This window comes from Gossypium raimondii, chromosome 4 (genome assembly GCF_025698545.1).
Source record: "Gossypium raimondii isolate GPD5lz chromosome 4, ASM2569854v1, whole genome shotgun sequence".
Classification (NCBI taxonomy): Eukaryota; Viridiplantae; Streptophyta; class Magnoliopsida; order Malvales; family Malvaceae; genus Gossypium; species Gossypium raimondii.
In genome coordinates, this window is record NC_068568.1 from 7,631,367 (window position 1) to 7,652,523 (window position 21,157).

Below are 21,157 nucleotides of genomic sequence, written 5' to 3' on the forward strand. Positions count from 1 at the left end.
TATTTTACTCGAAGTCTGGGTTTCCATCTCTGCTTGTCTCTTTTCTTTACTTAATTCTTCGGCTTTATGTGCTCGGTCAACCAGTACCATAAATTCTTTTAATTTCAAAATCGCAACTAACAACTTGATGTCTTCATTTAATCCCTCTTTAAACCATTTACACATGACAACTTCAGTCGGGATACACTCTCTAGCATATTTACTCAATCTGACAAATTCTCGTTCGTACTCAGATAGAGTCATGCGGCCCTGTTTAAGCTCTAGAAATTCTTCTTGTTTCTGATCAAGGAATCTCTGACTGATATACTTCTTTTTTAATTTAATTTAGAAAAATTCCCATGTGACACTCTCCTTCGGTACAATAGAAGTCAGTGTATTCCACCATTAATAAGCTGAATCTTTTAACAGGAATACAACACATTTCAGACATTCGGCAGGTGTGCAAGATAATTCATCCAAAACCCTAATAGTGTTTTCTAGCCAAAATTTAGCCATTTCTGGATTGTCTTCAGCAGAGCCCTAAATTTTTCTGCCCCATATTTACGAGTTTTATCTACCGGAGGCTTACTAGTTCTAACAAGTTCAGTATCTTATGGCATATCAGGAATCGATTGAGAAATAGGAGAAAGAGGTTGTTGTATAGCCAGATTTGTTCTTACGAATTCTATAAACCATTCGTTCATCATTTGAAAGAAGACTTATTTAGCCTTCTCACATCGGCCCTCAAATACGGGCCTTCTACTACTTTAAGCTGCTCTTTGAATTGAAGCTTGAGCATTGCTCTCAGCTTCTTCGGATTTAGCTCAGTTGGACAACATTACTATATAAAAAAAACATGTTTAAAATGGTCAGGAAATATCACACTATCACATATTAAATAATGGCATGTATAGCTGGACTCGTATACGCTACGTTAGTCCGAGAATCGACTAAATCGTAACTCTGATACTAATAAATGTAACACTCCTAACCCATTTCCGCCACTAGAATAAGGTTATAGAACATTACCGAAGTTTACAGATCAAATACATTTAATTCATATAATTTACTATTCATATTCGAAATCAATCATATTGTCCCTTAAATGGGCCTACATTTTAAACAAGTCGAAACTAAACCGGGAACTCAGATAATTTTTCACAAAATTTCATAAATTTTCCAAGGTGCAGAGGACACACACCCGTGTGGCTAGGCTGTGTGACTCACATGACCAAAAGACAAGCTCGTGTTTCAGGCTGTGTGGGCATTCGAAATAGGGCACACGGTCGTGTCCCAACTCGTGTCCAATTTAGGTTGCTTACTGACTTGAGTCACATGGCTAAGCCACACGCCCGTGTGCTAAGCCGTGTGAATAATTTAATTTGCATTAATTAGGTACAGGGGTCACACGGCCAAGACACACGCCCGTGTGCTAGGCCGTGTGTCACACACGACTGAGACACACGCCCGTGTCTCTTCCCGTGTGAACAATTCTGAGCATTCTGTTTCTCAATTTTTAAGATGCAGGGAACACACAGCCAAACCACACACCCATGTGCATGACCGTGTGTCAAACAAGGCTGAGACACACGGTCGTCTCTCTGCTCGTGTAGACAAAAATAGGCCATTTCTAAGGCCATATTTCTCACCCAATCTGTTTTCCACCTACACCAACAGTTGAATACATTCACCAATCAATTCAAGACATTAAAACCAAGCCAAAAATAAGTCTTTTATATGACATATTATCACATATATTCAAGTGTTCAAACTTACCAAATACACATATATGTCTATAGGCATATTTGATCAATTATGCTAACTCAAAACCGTTTATCAATATATTTATATACTTTCAACCATATAACCATTTCAAACACACACATCAAACATGTTTAGGCCATATATTTACATCTCAAAACATACCAAACACAAGCCATACCAATGGCTAGTTTCAACCAAATATTATTATGCCATCATTTGGCCAATTTAACCTATACATGCCATTATACCCGAAAATAAGTTTGCTAATTATACTGAAACAAGTTGAAAGATAGTGTGATGTTGCTCCGACCCATGTCCAAACTTTACGAGCTTTCGAGTACTATAAAAGAGAGGAAATAAAGCAGAGTAAGCATTTAATGCTTAGTAAGTTCGTATAACAATAAATTAACTTACCCTTAATTTACATTTAATGTAAGCATACAAAAATGCATCTAAGAAATTTTGGCTAATAGCCTAAACACACAACTTCATCAAACATGTTAGTCAAGTATTTCGTATGAATATCAGTAATCAGGGATGAGCTCATCAAATATCAAATTTTCATATATTTTCAGGTGTATAAAAGTAACATTTCATTAAAAATTCAGCTTAACTTATATCAGAACTTTGTCTGTTGAACCATTTGAAATATCGATGGATGCACAGGTAGTACACACGAAGTGTACGAATCTATAATCCGTCAATTTATATTCAGGAGTGCTCATTAAAACACATAATTGGGAAGCTCTCTCTCAAGCCATATAACATGAAGCTCATGTGAGCCATATAACAGGAAGCTTATCCAGGCTGTATAACAGAAAGCTCATGCGAGCCATAATTGGAAAGCTCATGCGAGCCAGTAACGGACAGCTCTGAAGAGCCATTAATCAGGGTGCTTTGGACAGCCATATATCGAGAAGTTCAAGCGAGCCATATAGGGAAGCTCATGCAAGCCAATTAATCAGGATGCTCATAAAGAGCCTTTAATCGGGAAGCTCACGAAGAGTCATATATCGGGATGCTCATAAGAGCTGCGGTGTGTCCACAACACATGCAGGATCACAACCGATCAGGATGCTCCGAAGAGCTATTAATAGGAAGCTTGCAAGAACCATATAACGGGAAGCTCGAGTGTGCTAATAATAAGACGCTCTTTCAAGCTATGGTGTGTCCGCAACATATGCAGGACCACAACCAATACGAGAATCCTGTATCCAATCGAATCTCATCTATTCAAACTGGACTTAATATTTTTCAGGCTTTGTCACATATATGTAATCCATTTCATGTACATGGCAATTACATGATTCGTATATATACAACATTCAATTCAAACATATAAATGTACACAATTTAGTTACACGAACTTACCTCGACAATGTTCGTGAACTTGTATACTACTAATCCGTTACTTTTTCTTTACCTCGATCTAGCTCCGTATTTGATCTACCTAGATCTATACAAGTAAATTTAGCTCAATTTAATACAATCCCTATTCAATTCAATTCAATTCACATCCTAGGCAAAATTATCATTTTGCCCCTATACTTTTAATTAATGATAATTTTGTCCCTAAACTCGAAAAATGAAATTCACGCAATTTAACCATTGTTTCAAGCCTAGCCGATTTTTACATATAACATTTACAGCCCATGAATTTCACAAAATTTAGAATTTTTCCATCAATTTTACATCTTTTCAATTTAGTCCCCAAATCACAATTTCATCAAAATTTCCTCTACAAAAGTTGTTTATCTATCAACAACCTTTCATTTTCTACCATAAATTTCTTAATTCATCTATATTCATCCATGTAAAAACCCTAATACTTTGATAAATTTACAAATTAATCCCCGAGATAGCTAAATTAAGTTATTACGATCTCGGAAATATAAAAATTACTAAAAACGGGACAATAATACTTACCCAATTAAGCCAATTAAGCTTGCTTGAGATCTTTTCTCTTAGCTAGGGTTTTGCATGTATTTTGTTTTAGGAAATATGATGAAAATGATGATATTTTTCTTATTTTATTAATTATCATCTTTTTATCTTTTTATTTCCAATTTAGTCCTTTTCTTTATTTAATTTTACATGGATAAATCACCATACTTATCTGCTAACTCCATTTAATGGTCTAATTTCCATATAAGGACCTCAAGTTTTGAATTCCATAGCTATTTGCTACCTATAGCTTTTAGAACTCAACTTTTACATTTTATGCAATTTGGTACTTTCCTCCTAATTAAACATGTAATCGGTAAAATTTTCTTAACGAAATTTTCATACGTCATTCTTATCATAATGCAAACCTTGCAATAGTATTAAAATAAATTTTCTTTCGGACTCGAATTTTGTGGTCTCAAAACCATTGTTCTAATTTCAGTGAAAAAGGGCTGTTACAATGCACATGAAAGAGAATAAGGTTAATTATGATTCTTCAAACATTGTTGCACATGCTTCCATTTTTATCAAACTTTTAAGGATGTCTTGCATATATCCTTAGCTATTTTCGGACTCCTTTCAACATTATCTTTAAGAGAGATGCTTAGACTAATACTCTCTAACATGGGTATATAAAGGTACTTATTGATAAAAGATAAGTCTTCATATTGATTTGAACACACAATAGATGTTTTTGCTTCTATATATGACAATTAAAATGATAAGGATAAGCAAAAAGTGAAAAACTATCAACCTAAAAAAATCATATGCATTAATTGCTTGAGTGGTGTGAAATAAGATCACCAACTCCTTGAATAATAGTGCAAGGCACACTATAAGTTATGAACCAATAATCTCCCCCATGTAGCATTTTTTAACAAAATCCTGTAGCAAGAACAAATACTACAAAGCAACATGAAATTCAAGCAAGCAAATATCTAAAAAATAAACCATTGAATAAGCTGCAATAGTCATAACAACCATCCAAAAATAAGAACAATGCCCCCCTAACAAGCTCCATACTAGCATGCATAACTCCTTCTAAATTAAACATTTACTTGCCTCTGAATAATAGCAGTTGGAAAACACATTACTCCCTCTTTTTTTGAAAAAAAAAATCAAAAGCAACCACCTTAAGATGAGAAAGAGTTTTAACCTCATTGTAATATCCAAATTCTATGTTGTTTCTAGTGTGGTAACATCAAATTTAAGGTCAATATAAAAGAAAAGCCAATTTTATGCTTTTGGTGATTGAACAAAGTGTTAATGTGCTATTTGCCTCCAAAGTTGCACTCAATAATCACGTTGGTACTTAAAAGAATTCTTTTATTAGTTTAGTACTTGAAGTTTCAAAGCGTCAAACATGTTACTCCAACCCTTACTGTTGTTACAAAAAGATGGCCTGGCATATTGAGAGCACGCCACATCACACAAAAAATAATTGCAAAAAATGCGAAAAAATTTGAAAAAAATCTCAATTTTAAAAATCAAGAAAATTATAAAATTATAAAACTTTTCTAGAATTTAAATAACATACTTTTATTTTTAAAAGAAAACACAAAATACAAAAAAATGGAAATTCAGAAAGAAAAAATTTAAAATATAGAAAAAACACAAAATAATATAGATGTACATTTATGTATAGTACATTTTATTAACCTTGAAATTTTTATTTTTAATTTTTGAAATTTTTCTTTGATTTTTAAAAAAATTATTTTCTTATAAAAAAACTATTCATGGCTTGTCACTTTTTTAGAAAAATATCGCAATTCTTTAAAGTAAATAATAGTAAATTGTTCTCATACTAAACTTAACTTGAAAGTTTGTCTAAATCAATTTTAGATTTCGTTTGAATTAATTAAAATTTTAAAATATTAAATAAATAAAGAGTAAAATGTAATTCAAAATGAATGTCATACAAATGGAAAATAATCTCAACAGTGTATTTCAACTCTTAAAATTTCAATTTATAACTAACTTATAATTCTTTAAATTTGAAATGAATCAAATAAAAATAGTCAATGACTTGTATTTAAATTTATCAAATTCGAAAGTATCTAAATTTAAAATAATTAAATTCAAAATGAACTCAATCTCAAATGAAAAGGTTAATTGAAGAAAATTATGATAACGGAATCAAAAGTGATTGAAAAACAAACATAAACAACCTACAAATTTGAAGCCCAAAGCATTTCTGTACAATTTTAATTTAATTCTTGAGACTTGACAAGCCTTGAAAGAATCAGTTCCTTATATATATTGTGTATTTTTTAAAAATATCTTTCCATAATTAGGGACCATTTGTGCCATCATCCCAAGATATTAAAATAAATTTGATAATTAAGAGTTTTGGTCCATAAAATTAATTTTGTCTTTAAAGGTTTTTATTCTTAAATCAAAAATAATATACATTTAAATACGTTTAAACTTATATCTCCTTAATTATTGTAGCAACAATAATATTAATTTAATTAAAATTGATTTTTTTTATCAAAACAAATTTTGGATTTTGAATCCATTTTTGTGGACAAGGCTTTTAAGTTATAACGAGAGAAAACGTGAAAATATTAATTAAAAAAATAAAAAGAAGGGTAACGTGAAAGTGAAGAGGGGTATAGCAGTAATTGTGTTAAGGAGAAGTGTGAAACTTGTGTGGGCATGAAGGGAGCGCATGAAGTGGACATAAACGAGGTGTGGCAAATGTTGTGGGGCGCACGACAAGCCCGTGCTTTTCACAAGCTTATCTCTTTTAAGTTTCGGACGGGGAAGTAAGTGATCCTTATTCCTAAACCCATTAAAAATCCGCTTCTCTCATTAAGTACCAACAACCTGTTATTATTATTATTATTATTATTATTATTATTATTATAAGGTTTTTATGTTTATAAATTTAAATATTAAATAAAAATAAATTGTATTTTTAAAAATAAAAATAATACAGATGAGTTTAATTGATTTGAATTAGGGCTAGTTTTGTAATGTTTTTGAAAAGTGCTGTAGAAAAGTACTTTTAAAAAGTTTGGTTTAAAATTTGAGTGTTTAGCATTGCTATCAAAAAGTACTTTTGAAAAATAAAATGTCTATTTTAGACATGTTATTATCAAGTAACAAATATGCATTTAAATAATATTTAAATTAGTTAATATTATTATATTTTAGTAAGAATATAAAAAAATATTTTAACTTGTTGTTAATATTTTAATATATGAAATATAAATTTTAAATATTTTAAGCAAGAAATATTAATTATTTATAAAATTTAATTAGAATATATAACTATGTTTTAAATATTTAAATATAACCATTAAATATTTGTAATTAGTATTTTAAATTTTTTATTTTAATTAATGATTTTAACACATTTGTAATTAAGAACCAAGAAAAAAAAAGGAAAGTATTATGTTATAGGAGGGGTGAAAAAGTAATTAAGCACCAAAAGTGCTTTTGGGAGAGGAAAAGCTAAAATTTTTTAAGCAATGAAGAACTGGCCTTTAGTCATTGACAAATATAGATGGATTTACAAAAAAATTGAGGTTATATTTTGAGAATGACATGTGAGTAAAGTTAATAAACATTAATTTTTTATCCATTTTGGTATGATTTGACAAATAATACAAGTTTAAAGACTAAAAGAACAAAAATTAAGTGAAAAGCTAAAATAATTTAATTTTTAAAAATTAAAACGTGAAATAAATTATTATACCTTTTCAAAACTATCACCATTTCATAGATAATACCTACAAAATCAATGGCAATGGTCAAGATCAAACATTATTTCATACATTTGTTTTCTAGTACTAATAGGAATTATATAAAAATCATTAATCAACTACTTATATAATTATCTATTATTTAATTATTACATCTATATTTATGCTATTTTTAAGTATTTGATTGAGTTGAGTCATCCATTAATAGGGTCTAACTCGATTTTCAAATTTGATTTTTTACAAAGTAACAAGGGTATTTATGGAATTTGAATTTAATACAACATGGTTTTCAACATATCACCTTTTCCATTTTAACTAAAGTTTGCTACATAAATTTTTCACTCACATCATGGGTATGTCATGATCTACTTATATATAATGTCTTTGAGAGAGTTTGTGTAATGAGTTAATTGAGTACCAATTTAATTGACAAAACTTAAAATATTTTAAGGGTAATAAATATTATTATAATGATATTTAAAAATAATTTTACATAAAATCTTTAAATAAAGAATAAAAATAAATAAGTGATCAAAGATCAAATTTGAGATGAATGGAAATTTATATATAATTTTTTATCACTCTACTTACAACTCATTCAACAAATAGTTTTTTATAAATATATTTTTAAGTAGTCAATTGAGTTTTAACTAGATTGGTATCGGCATTGTTGTCAATGTAAGAGGTTATGAATTGAATATATTGAAACGTATTATCCTCTTATTTAAAAATTAGAAACAACTATAAATATATTTCTAAGTATTAGTGTGGATGCGAATGCGTTTAACTTGATTATATGACAAATTCATAGTTGTTGTCTCATCAACTTTAATGGTATATATATATATATATATATATATATTTCAAATTTCAAATACTTTTAAATTCAAAGCCGTCAGCAAATTAACACCATAATATCATATACGTAGATGTGTGATGAGGTCAACGAAAATATTGAAAAAAACATAGGAGGAGAGATATAAAGGGACAAAATAAAAAAGGCAACAATAATTTTGTAATTGAATGAAATCATCTGGTAGCTGATGAATCTGAATCACACAGCCAACAAAACCTCAGCAACATGCGTCACTGCTGGGGTTTTCAAGAGACAAGATTCTATACACTGCCCCACCATTCTCCAACAAATTACAACCTAATAACATGTTTCAATTCAATAGCTTAATTGAATAATAGTTGATGAATTCTTGTGGAACCAATAAATATTACTAAATTGTAAAGGCCTGTTTGTCTTCTCTTTCAATTTCTTCTGCTGTTTTTTTTCTTTCAATAAAACACATCCTTAATTCATAGATCGCATGATCCCTAATGGTATCTATTCTACTAAGTCTGCCTAAGATTAAGGTTTTTGTTTGGCGGTTGGTAAATCATGGTATTTTACTAACCACAACAAGGATTGCTTTTAACCCCTATGTTAAATGGCCTGAGCTACAAGAGGTGTGGATTAGCCTGTGAGGATATTATTCATGCCCTGAGAGGTTGTCTGGATTCTATGGCAGTGGTGAGACTGAGTGGTTTGATTGATGATATTTTAAATTGTCATATGCATTCTTGTATTGATTGGTGGGAGAATGCTATACATCTCATGGATATTCATGGTTTTGCTTTGCCAATTTTGGAATGTTCATAACGATTTCATGATGCAGGGCAAGACTATTCCTCCACCCATGGTTTTTGAAAGACAAATTCCTGAACCATAATTACACTAGACATCTGATCCTTCCACCACACCTTTGGAAGCCAGCGGATGGCATGTTAAATTTAACCAGGATGTTGCATTTAGAGTCAATGATAGACTTTGTAGCATTGGTTTTATTGCTTATGATGGGGATGGTTTTCTTTTTCTTGGGCGGTTGTACTCAAACTTTTCGACGTATGGTTGCTTCATACTTGGTAGAAGCTAGTGCTTTCATTATGGCACTAAAATTTGCCAAATCTAGAGGTTTCACAGACGTTATTGTTGAGTACTGCAAGTAAATCATTACCTAAACTATCCAAGAATTGAAGTTCAGAATTTTTTTCATGTTTAATTTTTATACTTTTGTTGTTATTACTATCTTACTTTTATTGTGTTAACAAAATTGTTGAGGATCGATTTGTATAAACAACAAAATAGAAAAAGTAGAGAAGATCGAATATAAATTTTACGTGGAAAACTCCTCCGAAGAGGATAAAAACCTTGTTGACACCATTTTTTTTGAATAAAACGGGGTCGACTTGGGTTTTGAAAAATGAAATCGAATGTGGGAGTCGCCACCAATCTTTTTTAATGAGGTGTGATCGGGTCATCTCGTAAAAGTGGTTGTTTTTAATAAACGATTTGATTTTATTAAAACAACGATTTTGGTCCACGAAATTCAAAAAAAAAAGGGGTTCGGGAGTCAGTTACGTACGAGGAAGGATTAGCACCCTCGTAACGCCCAAAATTGGTACTTAGTTGATTAGTTAATGTCTTAATGTTGAAAATTGAAAACTTTGAAGAATTTAAAAATACGATCCTTAATTTTTTAAAAGAAAACTTATATAAATCAAATTACTCGTTAAGACTCTCTCATTTCAGAAAGAGAAAATGTCACACCCAATGTGTTAGGGCACGATATTTTACCTCTTCAGAAATGAGCTTGTCTAAAAACTTGCATAATAAAGTTTAAAAGGGTGTTCGATTGTTTAAGTCATGTGAAAAAATTGCAACCCAATACGTTAGGGTACAATTTCTTTAAATGTTAAACATTGAATATTGCATTTATTTTGGAAAATCTTCGTCTCGAGAAATCAACGTGTCATATCCAATGCATTAGAACACAACGTATTGAATTCTCGATAATGAGCTTTTATTTATGTTTTTGTTTTAAAGAGCACTCTCGGTTACTTAGATTCAACGAAGAAAATTGGAACCCAATACGTTAGGGCTCAATTCTCTCGAAGATCCCAAATACCGAATATTGCTTTTATTTTGAAATTTTAGTTATTGATAAATCCGAGTAAAAATGGATGCAAAATAATGATAATGATGATAACGTAGGTAAAATAACATGAGCAAAACAAAATATAAATAAATAAAAGACTAATATAAAACAATCGCACAAGCACTACAACAAATAATAAGCAGATAAAAACTAAAGCAAGAAAATAACAATAATGAGACATAAAAATAAATAAGTGAATAAAATTAACAAAATTATAAAATACAAAGGATATATATATGCATATATATAATTATGAAAATCTGAAAGATCTATGTACGTAAATATATATGTAAATATGTATGTGTACATTTATGTATATATATAAAGTTATCGAAAATAAAAAATAAAAAGATAGGTATATATGTATACTTAAAAAAAACAACAAAAAAACGTATGTAGATATATATATTATGTGCATGTATGCATTGGAAAACATATAAAACATATGTACACATGAATTATAAACTATAGAAAATACATAAGAAAATATAGATTTTAAAATATAAGAGTATGTATAAGTATGTATATATATATTTATGAAAATAAAAGAGATACATGTAAGTACGTATATACAAAATTTAAGATGCAAATATAAATACATACATGTATATAAATTATAAAATATAAAAAAACGTATATATGCATGTAAATATTAAATATGTACATGTGAGTATATACATATAGAAGTAATTATATTAATATAATAATAGTAATAATAATAATAATAATAATGATAACAATAATAATAACATTAAAATAATTAACTAAATAATAAAAGTGCTAAAACACAGACTAAATCGAATTAAAAATGAAATACTGGGAGAATTCAAAATAAAAAGGATTAAATTGCAACACGCGCCAAAAAGGGAGGGACCAAAACAGTAAATAAACCCAAGCCCCAAAACGCAGCGCTGCGTCGGACTAAAATGAAACAAAAATAAAACTATGTGGCTAAATTAAAAATAAAATAAAATAACGAAAAAGGGGCAAATTGCAATGCGTCGCAAAGTCGGAGGGACTGCGCGCGCAAATATCCCATTTAAAAAGAACACGCGGATCCTCCCCTAGGGTCGGGTCACCGCGCAGGTCAGGGTTAAAACGGTGTCGTTTTGGCTCCTGAACCTTAATGGCAAAACGGCGCCGTTTCAATCAGGGTATTTAAACCCAATTTTCCCAAAAAAAAACTCATTTCAGATACCATTTTAAAAAAAATTCAAAAAACCCTTCCTTTTTCTCTCCACCATCAAGCCTTTGGGGTTCTAAGGCCCCTGTCGCGCATCCTCTTTGCTCGCCGCACCGCCACCGTATCCGACGGCCGATGAAGCACCAGAACGGGCATTCGAAGCCCTGTCTCGGTGAGTTTTTCCCATTTTCTTCTTTATATTATATGTATATGCAAATAAATATACAAAAAAAATAAAAAAGGTTAAAATATCTAAAACAAACGAAATAAAAAGAACACCAGAAATCACATTGAATCTGTGCTTTTTTTTGTTTTTATTTCTTTTTGTTGATATCTATTTTTTGTTACAAAAATCCCTAGCCGAAAAAAAGTTACATTTTCTTCGGCTTTTATAGCTGATTTTTGCTACTGCTTCTATTGTCTTGTTTGCTTTCTTCTTTGTAGGTAACTGGCGGCGCAAGTGGGGTGGTCAACGTGACCGTGGGCAGGCACGGATGGGACATCCGGCGGCGTTAGAAGGCCAATGGTCAAAGACCCTAGATACGGCGCTAGGGTTTCTTTTCTAAAACTCTAGTTTGACTTTGGGGGGATTGGGCCAGTTGGGCCTTGTTTTGGGCTCCGGGTTTGGGTTAGGCTAGTTGGGTTTTGGGCTTTGTAATAGATTTGGGCTCGTTTGGGCCCGGGCATAAAATTGGGCTATACAGCTGCCCCTCTTTGCTCGTTGTCGTGCAATGAGAACAGAGCAAAGACTAAGAAAGACCAATTTTGCCCGGTCTTACCAAGTCTTGACTTCTCTTGACGCTTCTCTTCAAGTAGCTTTATTTCAATCCATTGTGTCTTATTGCTTCGATTCACTCCACTGCACTTCAGAGAGTTCTAACTTGTAGCTTCAATCTTTTTCACAGCAACTTCAGGGAAATGAGATTTGTATCCTCAACCGGCTTCCCTTGGGAATATAAGATTCGCCGTCTTCAACCTGCTCCATTACTGTTTAGGGAGATAGGATCTGTAATCTTCAACCTACTCCACTATTGCTCAGAGAGATAAGGTTCGTTGTTTTTCGATCTGCTTTGCTGCCAGTACAGGAATGCATGATCTGCTATCTTCAGTCTGCTTCGTTGTCAGCACAGGAAGGCAAGGCTGGTGTCTTCGATCTGCTTTACTGCCAATACAGGAAGATAAGATCTGCTATCTTCGATCTACTTCGCTGCCAATACAGGAAGACAAGATCTGCTATCTTCGATCTACTTCGCTGCCAATACAGGAAGACAATATCTGCTATCTTCGATCTACTTCGCTGCCAATACTGGAAGACAAGATCTGCTATCCTCGATCTACTTCGCTGCCAATATAGGAGACAAGATCTGCTATCTTCGATCTACTTCGTTGCCAATATAGGAAGACAAGATCTGCTATCTTCGATCTACTTCGCTGCCAATATAGAAAGACAAGATTTGTTATCCTCGATCTACTTCGCTGCCAATACAGGAAGACAAGATCTGCTATCCTCGATCTACTTTACTGCTAATACAGGAAGACAAGATCTGCTATCTTCGATCTATTTTGCTGCCAATACAGGAAGACAAGATCTACTATCTTCGATCTACTTCGCTGCCAATACTGGAAGACAAGATATGCTATCTTCGATCTACTTTGCTGCCAATACAGGAAGACAAGATCTGCTATCTTCGATCTGTTCTCTGAGGAACATGACCTGTATAATCTATTTTATGAACCTAAGTATGCCTACTGATTAAGATGACATTATCAGAATGAATTAAATGCTCTTAACTAGATATGCGTGCATAAATGCAAAATATCATGAAAATGATCCATTTTTAATGTTTGGGTTGTTATTCCTCGTCCCTCACGTCAGAATGCTATCCTGCTCAACTAGTAACACTCATTTCTTACTTAATCGGATTACCCCCACTGTAATCTCCAAAGTTCTATCCACTGTAATCTTCAAGGTTAAGTCCACTATAACTTTAGGACACCATCTTCCTCCTACTGTAATTAGGAGTATGAGGTGTAGCTCTTTCTCAAATCTCTTCCACTGTAATTCGGGGGTACATGATCTGAATCCCATTGGTCTACTACACCATTCCAAGGGTGTCATACCAAATGTTTATGTACAATTTTAGAACTTTCTCTTCTGAGAAACCTCTTCTTACCACTCGGTGATCATTGCTTGTTTGTTCATTGAAGCTTTGTCATCGACACGATATCTTGTCACTTTGTTCCATCAATGTTTGGACAACAAAATCTGAAAGGATAGTGTAAATTTAGACTTTTCCTTCTTAGACATTTCGATCTTTAAACTTGGTGCGTTCTAAACAATAGTCCTGTTTCAAGTTCCCATACCATTTAAAAACTTCTAGAGTAATATGCAAAAATTTCATTGTGAAAGTATTATTAGTCCATTAATCATTATTTCAATGCAACATACTTGCAAAAATATCATAACAATGGATAAAATTGATTTGGGAGCATAACTCAAAATGAATAAATTATCAAGAATAAAAAAAATTGATTGGGAACATGTATCTTGAAAAAGAAAGAAGTATTCCAAGAACAACAAATTCAATATACATAGTATGAAGGTTAGGTGCCCCATATATCGCAGCTTGACTTCTCCATATTAACTTTCTGAAAGCACATCTTGGGTTTGACATGTGTTTAGGAGATCTACAGGACTTTGTCGATGCCCCAAGATCAACTTTCCTTTCCTGTTGATTCAAGTATAACAAGACCATGTGCCCCATTCTGAACAAAATTCGAGCCGTCCTTTTCGGGTTTTCAACTCAAATCACCTTTGGTCTCAATGCGCTCTTTACGGGTTTTCACCTTGGCCCCCTTTTTTATTTATTTATTTTTATTTTTTAGAACACAAAGCGCCCTTTGTGGGTTTTCGCCTTGGTCTTCTTTCTTTAGGTGAAGTACTTTTTAACTGAGTCCAAGTTTACAGGATTTGACAGGCTTTTACCATCCATCTCGCTCAAGATTAGAGCTCCTCCAGAGAAGGCCTTCTTTACAACATAAGGTCCTTCCCAATTTGGCATCTATTTTCCTCTAAAATCTTTTTGTAGAGGAATAATCTTTTTCAACACCAGGTCCCCATTGTGAAATTCTCTGGGACGAACCTTTTTGTTATAGGCTCGCATCATTCGTTTCTAATACATTTGACCGTGACGAATAACTTTTAGCCTCTTTTCTTCTATCAAGTTTAGTTGGTCATATCGAGATTGAATCTATTCGGCCTTATCTAGCTTTAGCTCAGCTAACACCCGAAGAGAAGGGATCTCAACTTCAATGGGTAACACTACCTCCATCCCGTAGACTAGAGAAAAAGGTGTTGCCCCAGTAGAAGTCCTAATGGATGTTTGATATGCAAGGAGAGCAAAAGGTAATTTCTCATGCCAGTCTTTATAAGTTTCAGTCATTTTCTCTACAATCTTCTTAATATTTTTGTTAGCTGCCTCCACTGCACCATTCATTTTTGGGCGATAAGGCGACGAATTATGATGTCTGATACTGACTACAAACTTCCGCTATTAAGCTATTGTTCAAATTCAGTGCATTGTCAGATATAATCCTTTCGGGCATTCTATATCGACATATAATCTCATTTTTCAAGAACTTGCAGACTGCTGACTTCGTGACATTGGCATATGAAGCAGCTTCTACTCATTTAATGAAATAGTCAATAACCACAAAAATAAATCGATGCCCATTAGAAGCCTTTGGTGATATTTTCCCGATGACATCCATTCCCCACATGGAGAAGGGCCATGGAGAAGTCATAACGTGAAGAGGTGAATGAGATGCATGGATTTTGTCACCATAAATTTGGCATTTGTGGCACTTTCTGGCATAATTAATGCAATCCCCTTCCATGGTGGACCAATAGTATCCAAATCTCATAATCTGTCTGGCCATCATGAAGCCGTTGGCATGCATTCCACAGATACCTTCATGCACTTCTTCCAAAATTTTCTTGGCCTCTACAGCATCCACACATCTCAACAATACTTGATCTTTTCCCTTTTTATACAAAATCTCTCCATCTAGGATATAATCAATGGTCAATCTCCTCTATGTCCTCTTATCATTTTCTGTCGCATGGTCGGGGTACTCACGATTCTTTAAATATCGCAGTATGTCCTGATACCACGGATAGTTATCGTTTTCTTCTTCCTCAATACTGTAGCAATGAGCCGGAGTTTCATAAATGCTGATTTGGATAGGCTTCATGTCTTCTGATTTGTTTACTTTGATTATAGAGGCTAGAGTGGCCAAAGCATCAGCCATCTGATTTTCGTCTCGTGAGAGATAATAAAAAGTGACACTGTCAAATTCCTCAATCAATTCTAGAACCAATTTTTGGTAGTGGATTAACTTTGGATTTCTTGTTTCCCATTCTCTTTTAAGCTGATATATTACCAATGCAGAGTCTCCGTATACCTCTAGTATCTTAATTTTTCGCTCTATAGCTGCCCGAATGCCCATAATGCAAGCTTCATATTCAGCCATGTTATTGGTGCAATCAAAATCCAATTTGCTGGTAAAAGGATAATAATCTCTACTATGGGACATAAGGACTGCCCCAATTCCATTGCTTATAGCATTCGAAGCTCCATTAAAGTTTAGCTTCCAAGGATGATTTTCATGGGGATCCTCTTCAGCGGTTGCAACATACATCAAATCTTCATTCAGGAAATCAAAATTCAGAGTTTCATAGTCTTCTAACGCTCTGCTGGCCAAAAATTCTGCTATCGCGCTCCCTTTGATGGCCTTCTGATTTACGTAGACTATATCAAACTCGGAGAGTAGGATCTGCCACCTAGCCATCCTCCCATTCAACGCAGTCGACTCCATCATATACTTTAAAGGGTCTAACTTTGAAATTAACCAAGTCGTATGATAGAGCATGTATTGCCTTAATCTCCGTGTCACCCAGACCAGGGCGCAACACAACTTTTCAATGGGCAAATATCTCATTTCACAGTCAGTAAATTTCTTACTGAGATAATAAATCGCCTTCTCCTTCTTCTCTGTCTCATCATGTTGACCTAGCACGCATCCTATGGAGTTGTCGAACACTGTTAAATACAGGATCAGTGGTATATCTGACCTAGGTGGTGACAATACTGGAGTATTGGACAAGTACTGTTTTATCTTGTCAAAAGCCTCCTGGCATTCTTCATTCCATACATCTGGATTATGTTTCTTCAGAAGACGGAATATGGGGTCACAATTCTCAGTCAGTTGCGAAATAAACCGAGCAATGTAATTCAATCTTCCTAAGAAACCTTAAACTTCTTTCTGAGTACGTGGTGAAGGCAAATCTCGAATTACCTTGACTTTGTCTGGATCAATTTCAATCCCTTTTTCACTGACCATAAACCCAGAAGTTTTCTTAATCTAGCTCCGAAGATACATTTGGTTGGATTAAGTTTGAGTTGGAACTTTTTTAATCTTAAGAACAACTTTCTTAAGACTCGTACATGTTCTCTTTCTGTCCGGGATTTTGCGATCATGTCGTCAACATATACTTCAATTTCTTTATGCATCATATCATGGAAGAGGGTCACCATGGCTCTCTAGTATGTGGCTCCCGCATTTTTCAACCCAAATGATATCACTTTATAACAGAAAGTTCCCCCTAAGGTTATGAACGTGGTTTTCTTCATATCTTCAAGATGCATCTTAATTTGGTTATATCCCGAGAAATCATCCATGAGGGAGAATAATGAGTGCCTCGCCGTGTTAATTACCAGGGTGTCGATGTGAGGCAAGGGAAAATTATCTTTCGGGCTAGCCTTATTCAAATTTCTGTAATCTACACACATTCGTACCTTCCCATCTTTCTTAGGGACGGGTACAATATTGGCTACCCATTCTGAGTATTTGACCACTTGTAGGAACCCAGCATCAAATTGCTTTTGAACCTCCTCTTTTATTTTTAGTACAATATCAGGCATCATCCTCCGGAGTTTTTGCTGAACTGGCTTGCAATCCTCCTTTATAGGAAGATGGTGAACTACGATATCGGTACTTAACCCAGGCATATCCTGGTATGACCATGCGAAGACGTCTTTGAATTCTCGAAGTAACTCAATAAAGTCTTAATTTGCTTCTTCAGTCATACATGTTCCAATCTTCACCATCTTTCCCTCCTCTAGGGTTACAGTTTCCACCGTCTCTTTGTGAGGTAGGATTTGTTTCTCCTCCTGCTCTACCATCCTCAACAAGTCTGGAGATAGGTTACAATCTATGTTATCTTCAATGTCATGAGATCCCTCTAAATACATATCCCGCTCAAAAGGATTTTCCGGTTCCATAGTAGAGTCGCTCACTTCATTGATATCCGAGGACCAGTTATGGGTACCAAAGAATATACAAATAATATATGAATTTAAGAGTATTTATTTATGGTATGTTTATGAATTAATGAATGAATGATTTGGGAAGAAAACCCAAGAGAATGGAAGAACCCAAAATGACCATTAATGTAAAAGTAATGAAAGAATCTTGAAAGAATATTTGCTCAAAAATAATTGCAAAGACATATTCCATTAAAATAACGATGTTCAGACATATGCCCATTTCACAAAAAGTTTTCATTGTTCTCTAGGCTAAAACAATAAACATGTTTTCAATATTACTCTGAGAAAGCTCTAAAAACTTCAGGTATTTCTTCTGCAGTCCAATTATTTAGAACACTCCCAGGTTCATAGGGACAGATATCTAACATAATCCCCTCTTCATTTGTGTTCTCATGTATGGCATTGATGCTCTCTTCCCTCAGCACACCTTTCTCAGGATGAATGATCCCCCCTAATACAAAGGTTTTGGATATGTGGGGAATTATCATTAGTTCCCATTTAACTTCCTCTCTATTTAAGCGTGCCATTCTCCTTTCTTGCCTTTTTTCGAGCTCCTTCCTTTACTGCTTTATGTCTGGCTTATACCTAAGCCAAAGCGATATTGTTTTTCCTTCAACACTGGAGCCTCAGTTCTTCCTTGGAGACACCTCCCTAATCCTCTTCTGGGTAAGGCTCCTTTTCCCACTAACAATTGTAACCCCATCTTCGTGGTCTTAGATATTTTCGGTATAGGAATCTTGCTTCCTTTAGAAATAAATGTTGCGTTTACAAACTCTAAAGATCGAAAGCAGCATTCAACTGCATCATCATTGGCTTCCACGTAAGGTGCATTATTAGCTACAACCGCTATGATGTCCTCTTTGGCGTTTATTGTCACCAACCGACCCTCTGACACCAACTTCAGCTTTTGATGTAACGATGATGGTACATCCCCTACCGAATGTATCCATGGCCTTCCTAATAAGCAATTGTATGAGGGCTTGATATCCATTACGAGAAAATCTACCTCGTAAATAGTTGGGCCGATCAACAAGGGTATCTCGATTCTTCATATGACCTTTTTTTCTGTGCCATCGAATGCCCTCACTATATTTTGACATGTCTTCATATGCGAACTATCCACAGGCTGCCTGTTAAGTGTGGATAGGGCCAATACATTCAATGTTGACCCGTTATCTATCAAAACTCCTGGCAAGGTATACTCTTTGCATCGGGTGGTAATATGCAAAGCTTTAGTGGAACCTATGCCTCCGGGTGGTATTTCATCATCGTTAAAGAAGATAAAGTTATCGGCGCTTATGTTGTTGACTAACCTATCCAACTTGTTGACAGAGATGTCATTAGCCACATAGGTTTCATTCAGCACTTTCATCAACGCCTTTCGATGCACTTCAGAGCTTAAGAGCAAGGCTAACATGGATATGCGGTTGGTTGTTTATGTAATTGCTCCACAACACTATATTCACTGTGCTTCAGGAATTTGAGGAACTCCTTAGCTTCTTTTTCTTTCACTGGCTCGGTAATAGGTAACACAGGCTTGGCTGCTTTTTCTTTCTCTTGCTCCGTCACTATAGCCCTTCCCTTTACTGGCTCGGCTGGACGACTTAGCAAGTCGTAGCGCTTCCCACTACACGTATAAGAACCCATGCCTTGATCATCTTTCACAGCACTGGCTGAAATTTCCTTTTCTTGAGCAGTTGTGTTGTACGCATAGTTCCACGAGACTTTCTTGTTATCTTTGTAAGGGAAGGCTGCGGGCTTCTTGATTATTATCTTCGGCGTTACTGGTATTTTCGCCTCGTTCTTCTTTAGTTGTGAGATAATGACTACAAGATGACTAATTTTCAGAATCCTTGTTGTTGATTTTGATGAGTATATGCTTCCTCCTTCCTCAACTTCTTCAAAAAACTCCACTTCCTTATTGTCCATCATGCTTTGAACTAAGGTTCTGAATTCTGTGCATTCCTGGATCTCGTGCCCTTCTTCGCGGTGGAACTCGCAATAATTTCTCGTCTCCCTGCATCTCCCCTCTAAGTTCGATCTGATTACTCTCCTTTCCACCATTTTCTTCCAAACCCACTTCAAAGAGGTTATTACTTTCGTAACATCTGCCTTGACTTTCCTCTCTGTGTTTCCACTTATCATATTTACCCCTTTATCAGCATGGTTAGGTAATGGATTTTCCACATTGTGCGAAATATCAATCTTGACAACGCCCATGCTGATTAACCTTTCAACCAACTTTTTGAAGCGTGTGCAATTTTCTATTGAATGCCCTATAATCCCCGCATGATAGTCGCATTGTGCATTTGCATCATACCATTTGGGGTACGGAGGTTGTTGGGTTTTAAATAGAAAGGGGAAACAATATGTACATCAAACAAGTTTTTATACAACTCCTTGTATGATACCAAAATTGGCATGAACTGCAGCTTTTTCGTGTTCTGTCTTGTGCTGGATTCTTGTCTTGATGAACTTTGTTGATTAGCAGCCACCTTTCCTGGTTGGTTTACCGTGATCGATTTTGATTAACCCTTGTTATAGGTACTCACGTTGTTCACCTCATTCTCCTTTTTCCTCGGAGCCGCCCTTCGGTTACTTTCTCCAGCATTGATCCTCCCACTCCTTATGGCATTTTCAATCATTTCTCCATTCATAACTATGTCAGAGAAGCTTTTCGTGGCACTTCCCAACATATGTGTGATGAATGGTGCCTTTAACGTGTTAATGAAGAGTATAGTCATTTCCCTTTCTAGGAGCGGTGGCTGAACTTGAACGGTAGCCTCCCTCCATCTTTGTGCGTATTGTCTGAAACTTTCGTTAGGCTTCTTCTCCATATTTTGCAAAGTGATTCTATCAGGGACCATATCTGCCACATGATTATACTGCTTCATAATTGCTTGTGCTAAATCCCTCCAAGAACTAATCTGGGTACGGCTCAATTGATCGTACCACTTAGACACTGCCCCTATAAGGCTATCTTGAAAACAGTGTATAAGCAATTGGTCGTTGTTGACGTATCCAGTTATATGCCTACAAAACATGGTAATATGTGCTTCCGGGCAACTGGTCCCATTGTATTTCTCAAATTCCGGCATTTTGAACTTATGGGGAAGTACTAGATTCAGAACCAAGCTTAGGTCTTTAGCGTCAATCCCCCAATAATTTTTAATACTTTCCATTGCCCTAAATTTTTCTTCGAGC

General features: G+C 34.5%; 1 protein-coding gene across 1 annotated transcript; it reads right to left on the reverse strand.

Annotated features, from left to right (window-relative positions):
* Window positions 1-15,659: 15,659 nt before the first annotated feature.
* On the reverse strand, window positions 15,660-16,442 carry LOC105779076 (uncharacterized). Its single transcript, XM_012602826.1, has 2 exons — window positions 16,151-16,442; window positions 15,660-16,057 (listed from the first exon to the last, which is right to left on the reverse strand). Exons 1-2 carry the CDS (start codon window positions 16,440-16,442, stop codon window positions 15,660-15,662), a joined length of 690 nt encoding a protein of 229 aa, XP_012458280.1.
* Window positions 16,443-21,157: the final 4,715 nt, after the last annotated feature.

Coding starts and splice junctions, on each gene's coding strand:
- LOC105779076 (XM_012602826.1), bottom strand. CDS start 16,442: ATGGAGTCGACTGCGTTGAATGGGAGGATGGCTAGGTGGCAGATCCTA. Junction 16,058..16,150: donor GGCAGTCCTTATGTCCCATA/GTAGAGATTATT, acceptor GCATTCGGGCAG/CTATAGAGCGAAAAATTAAG.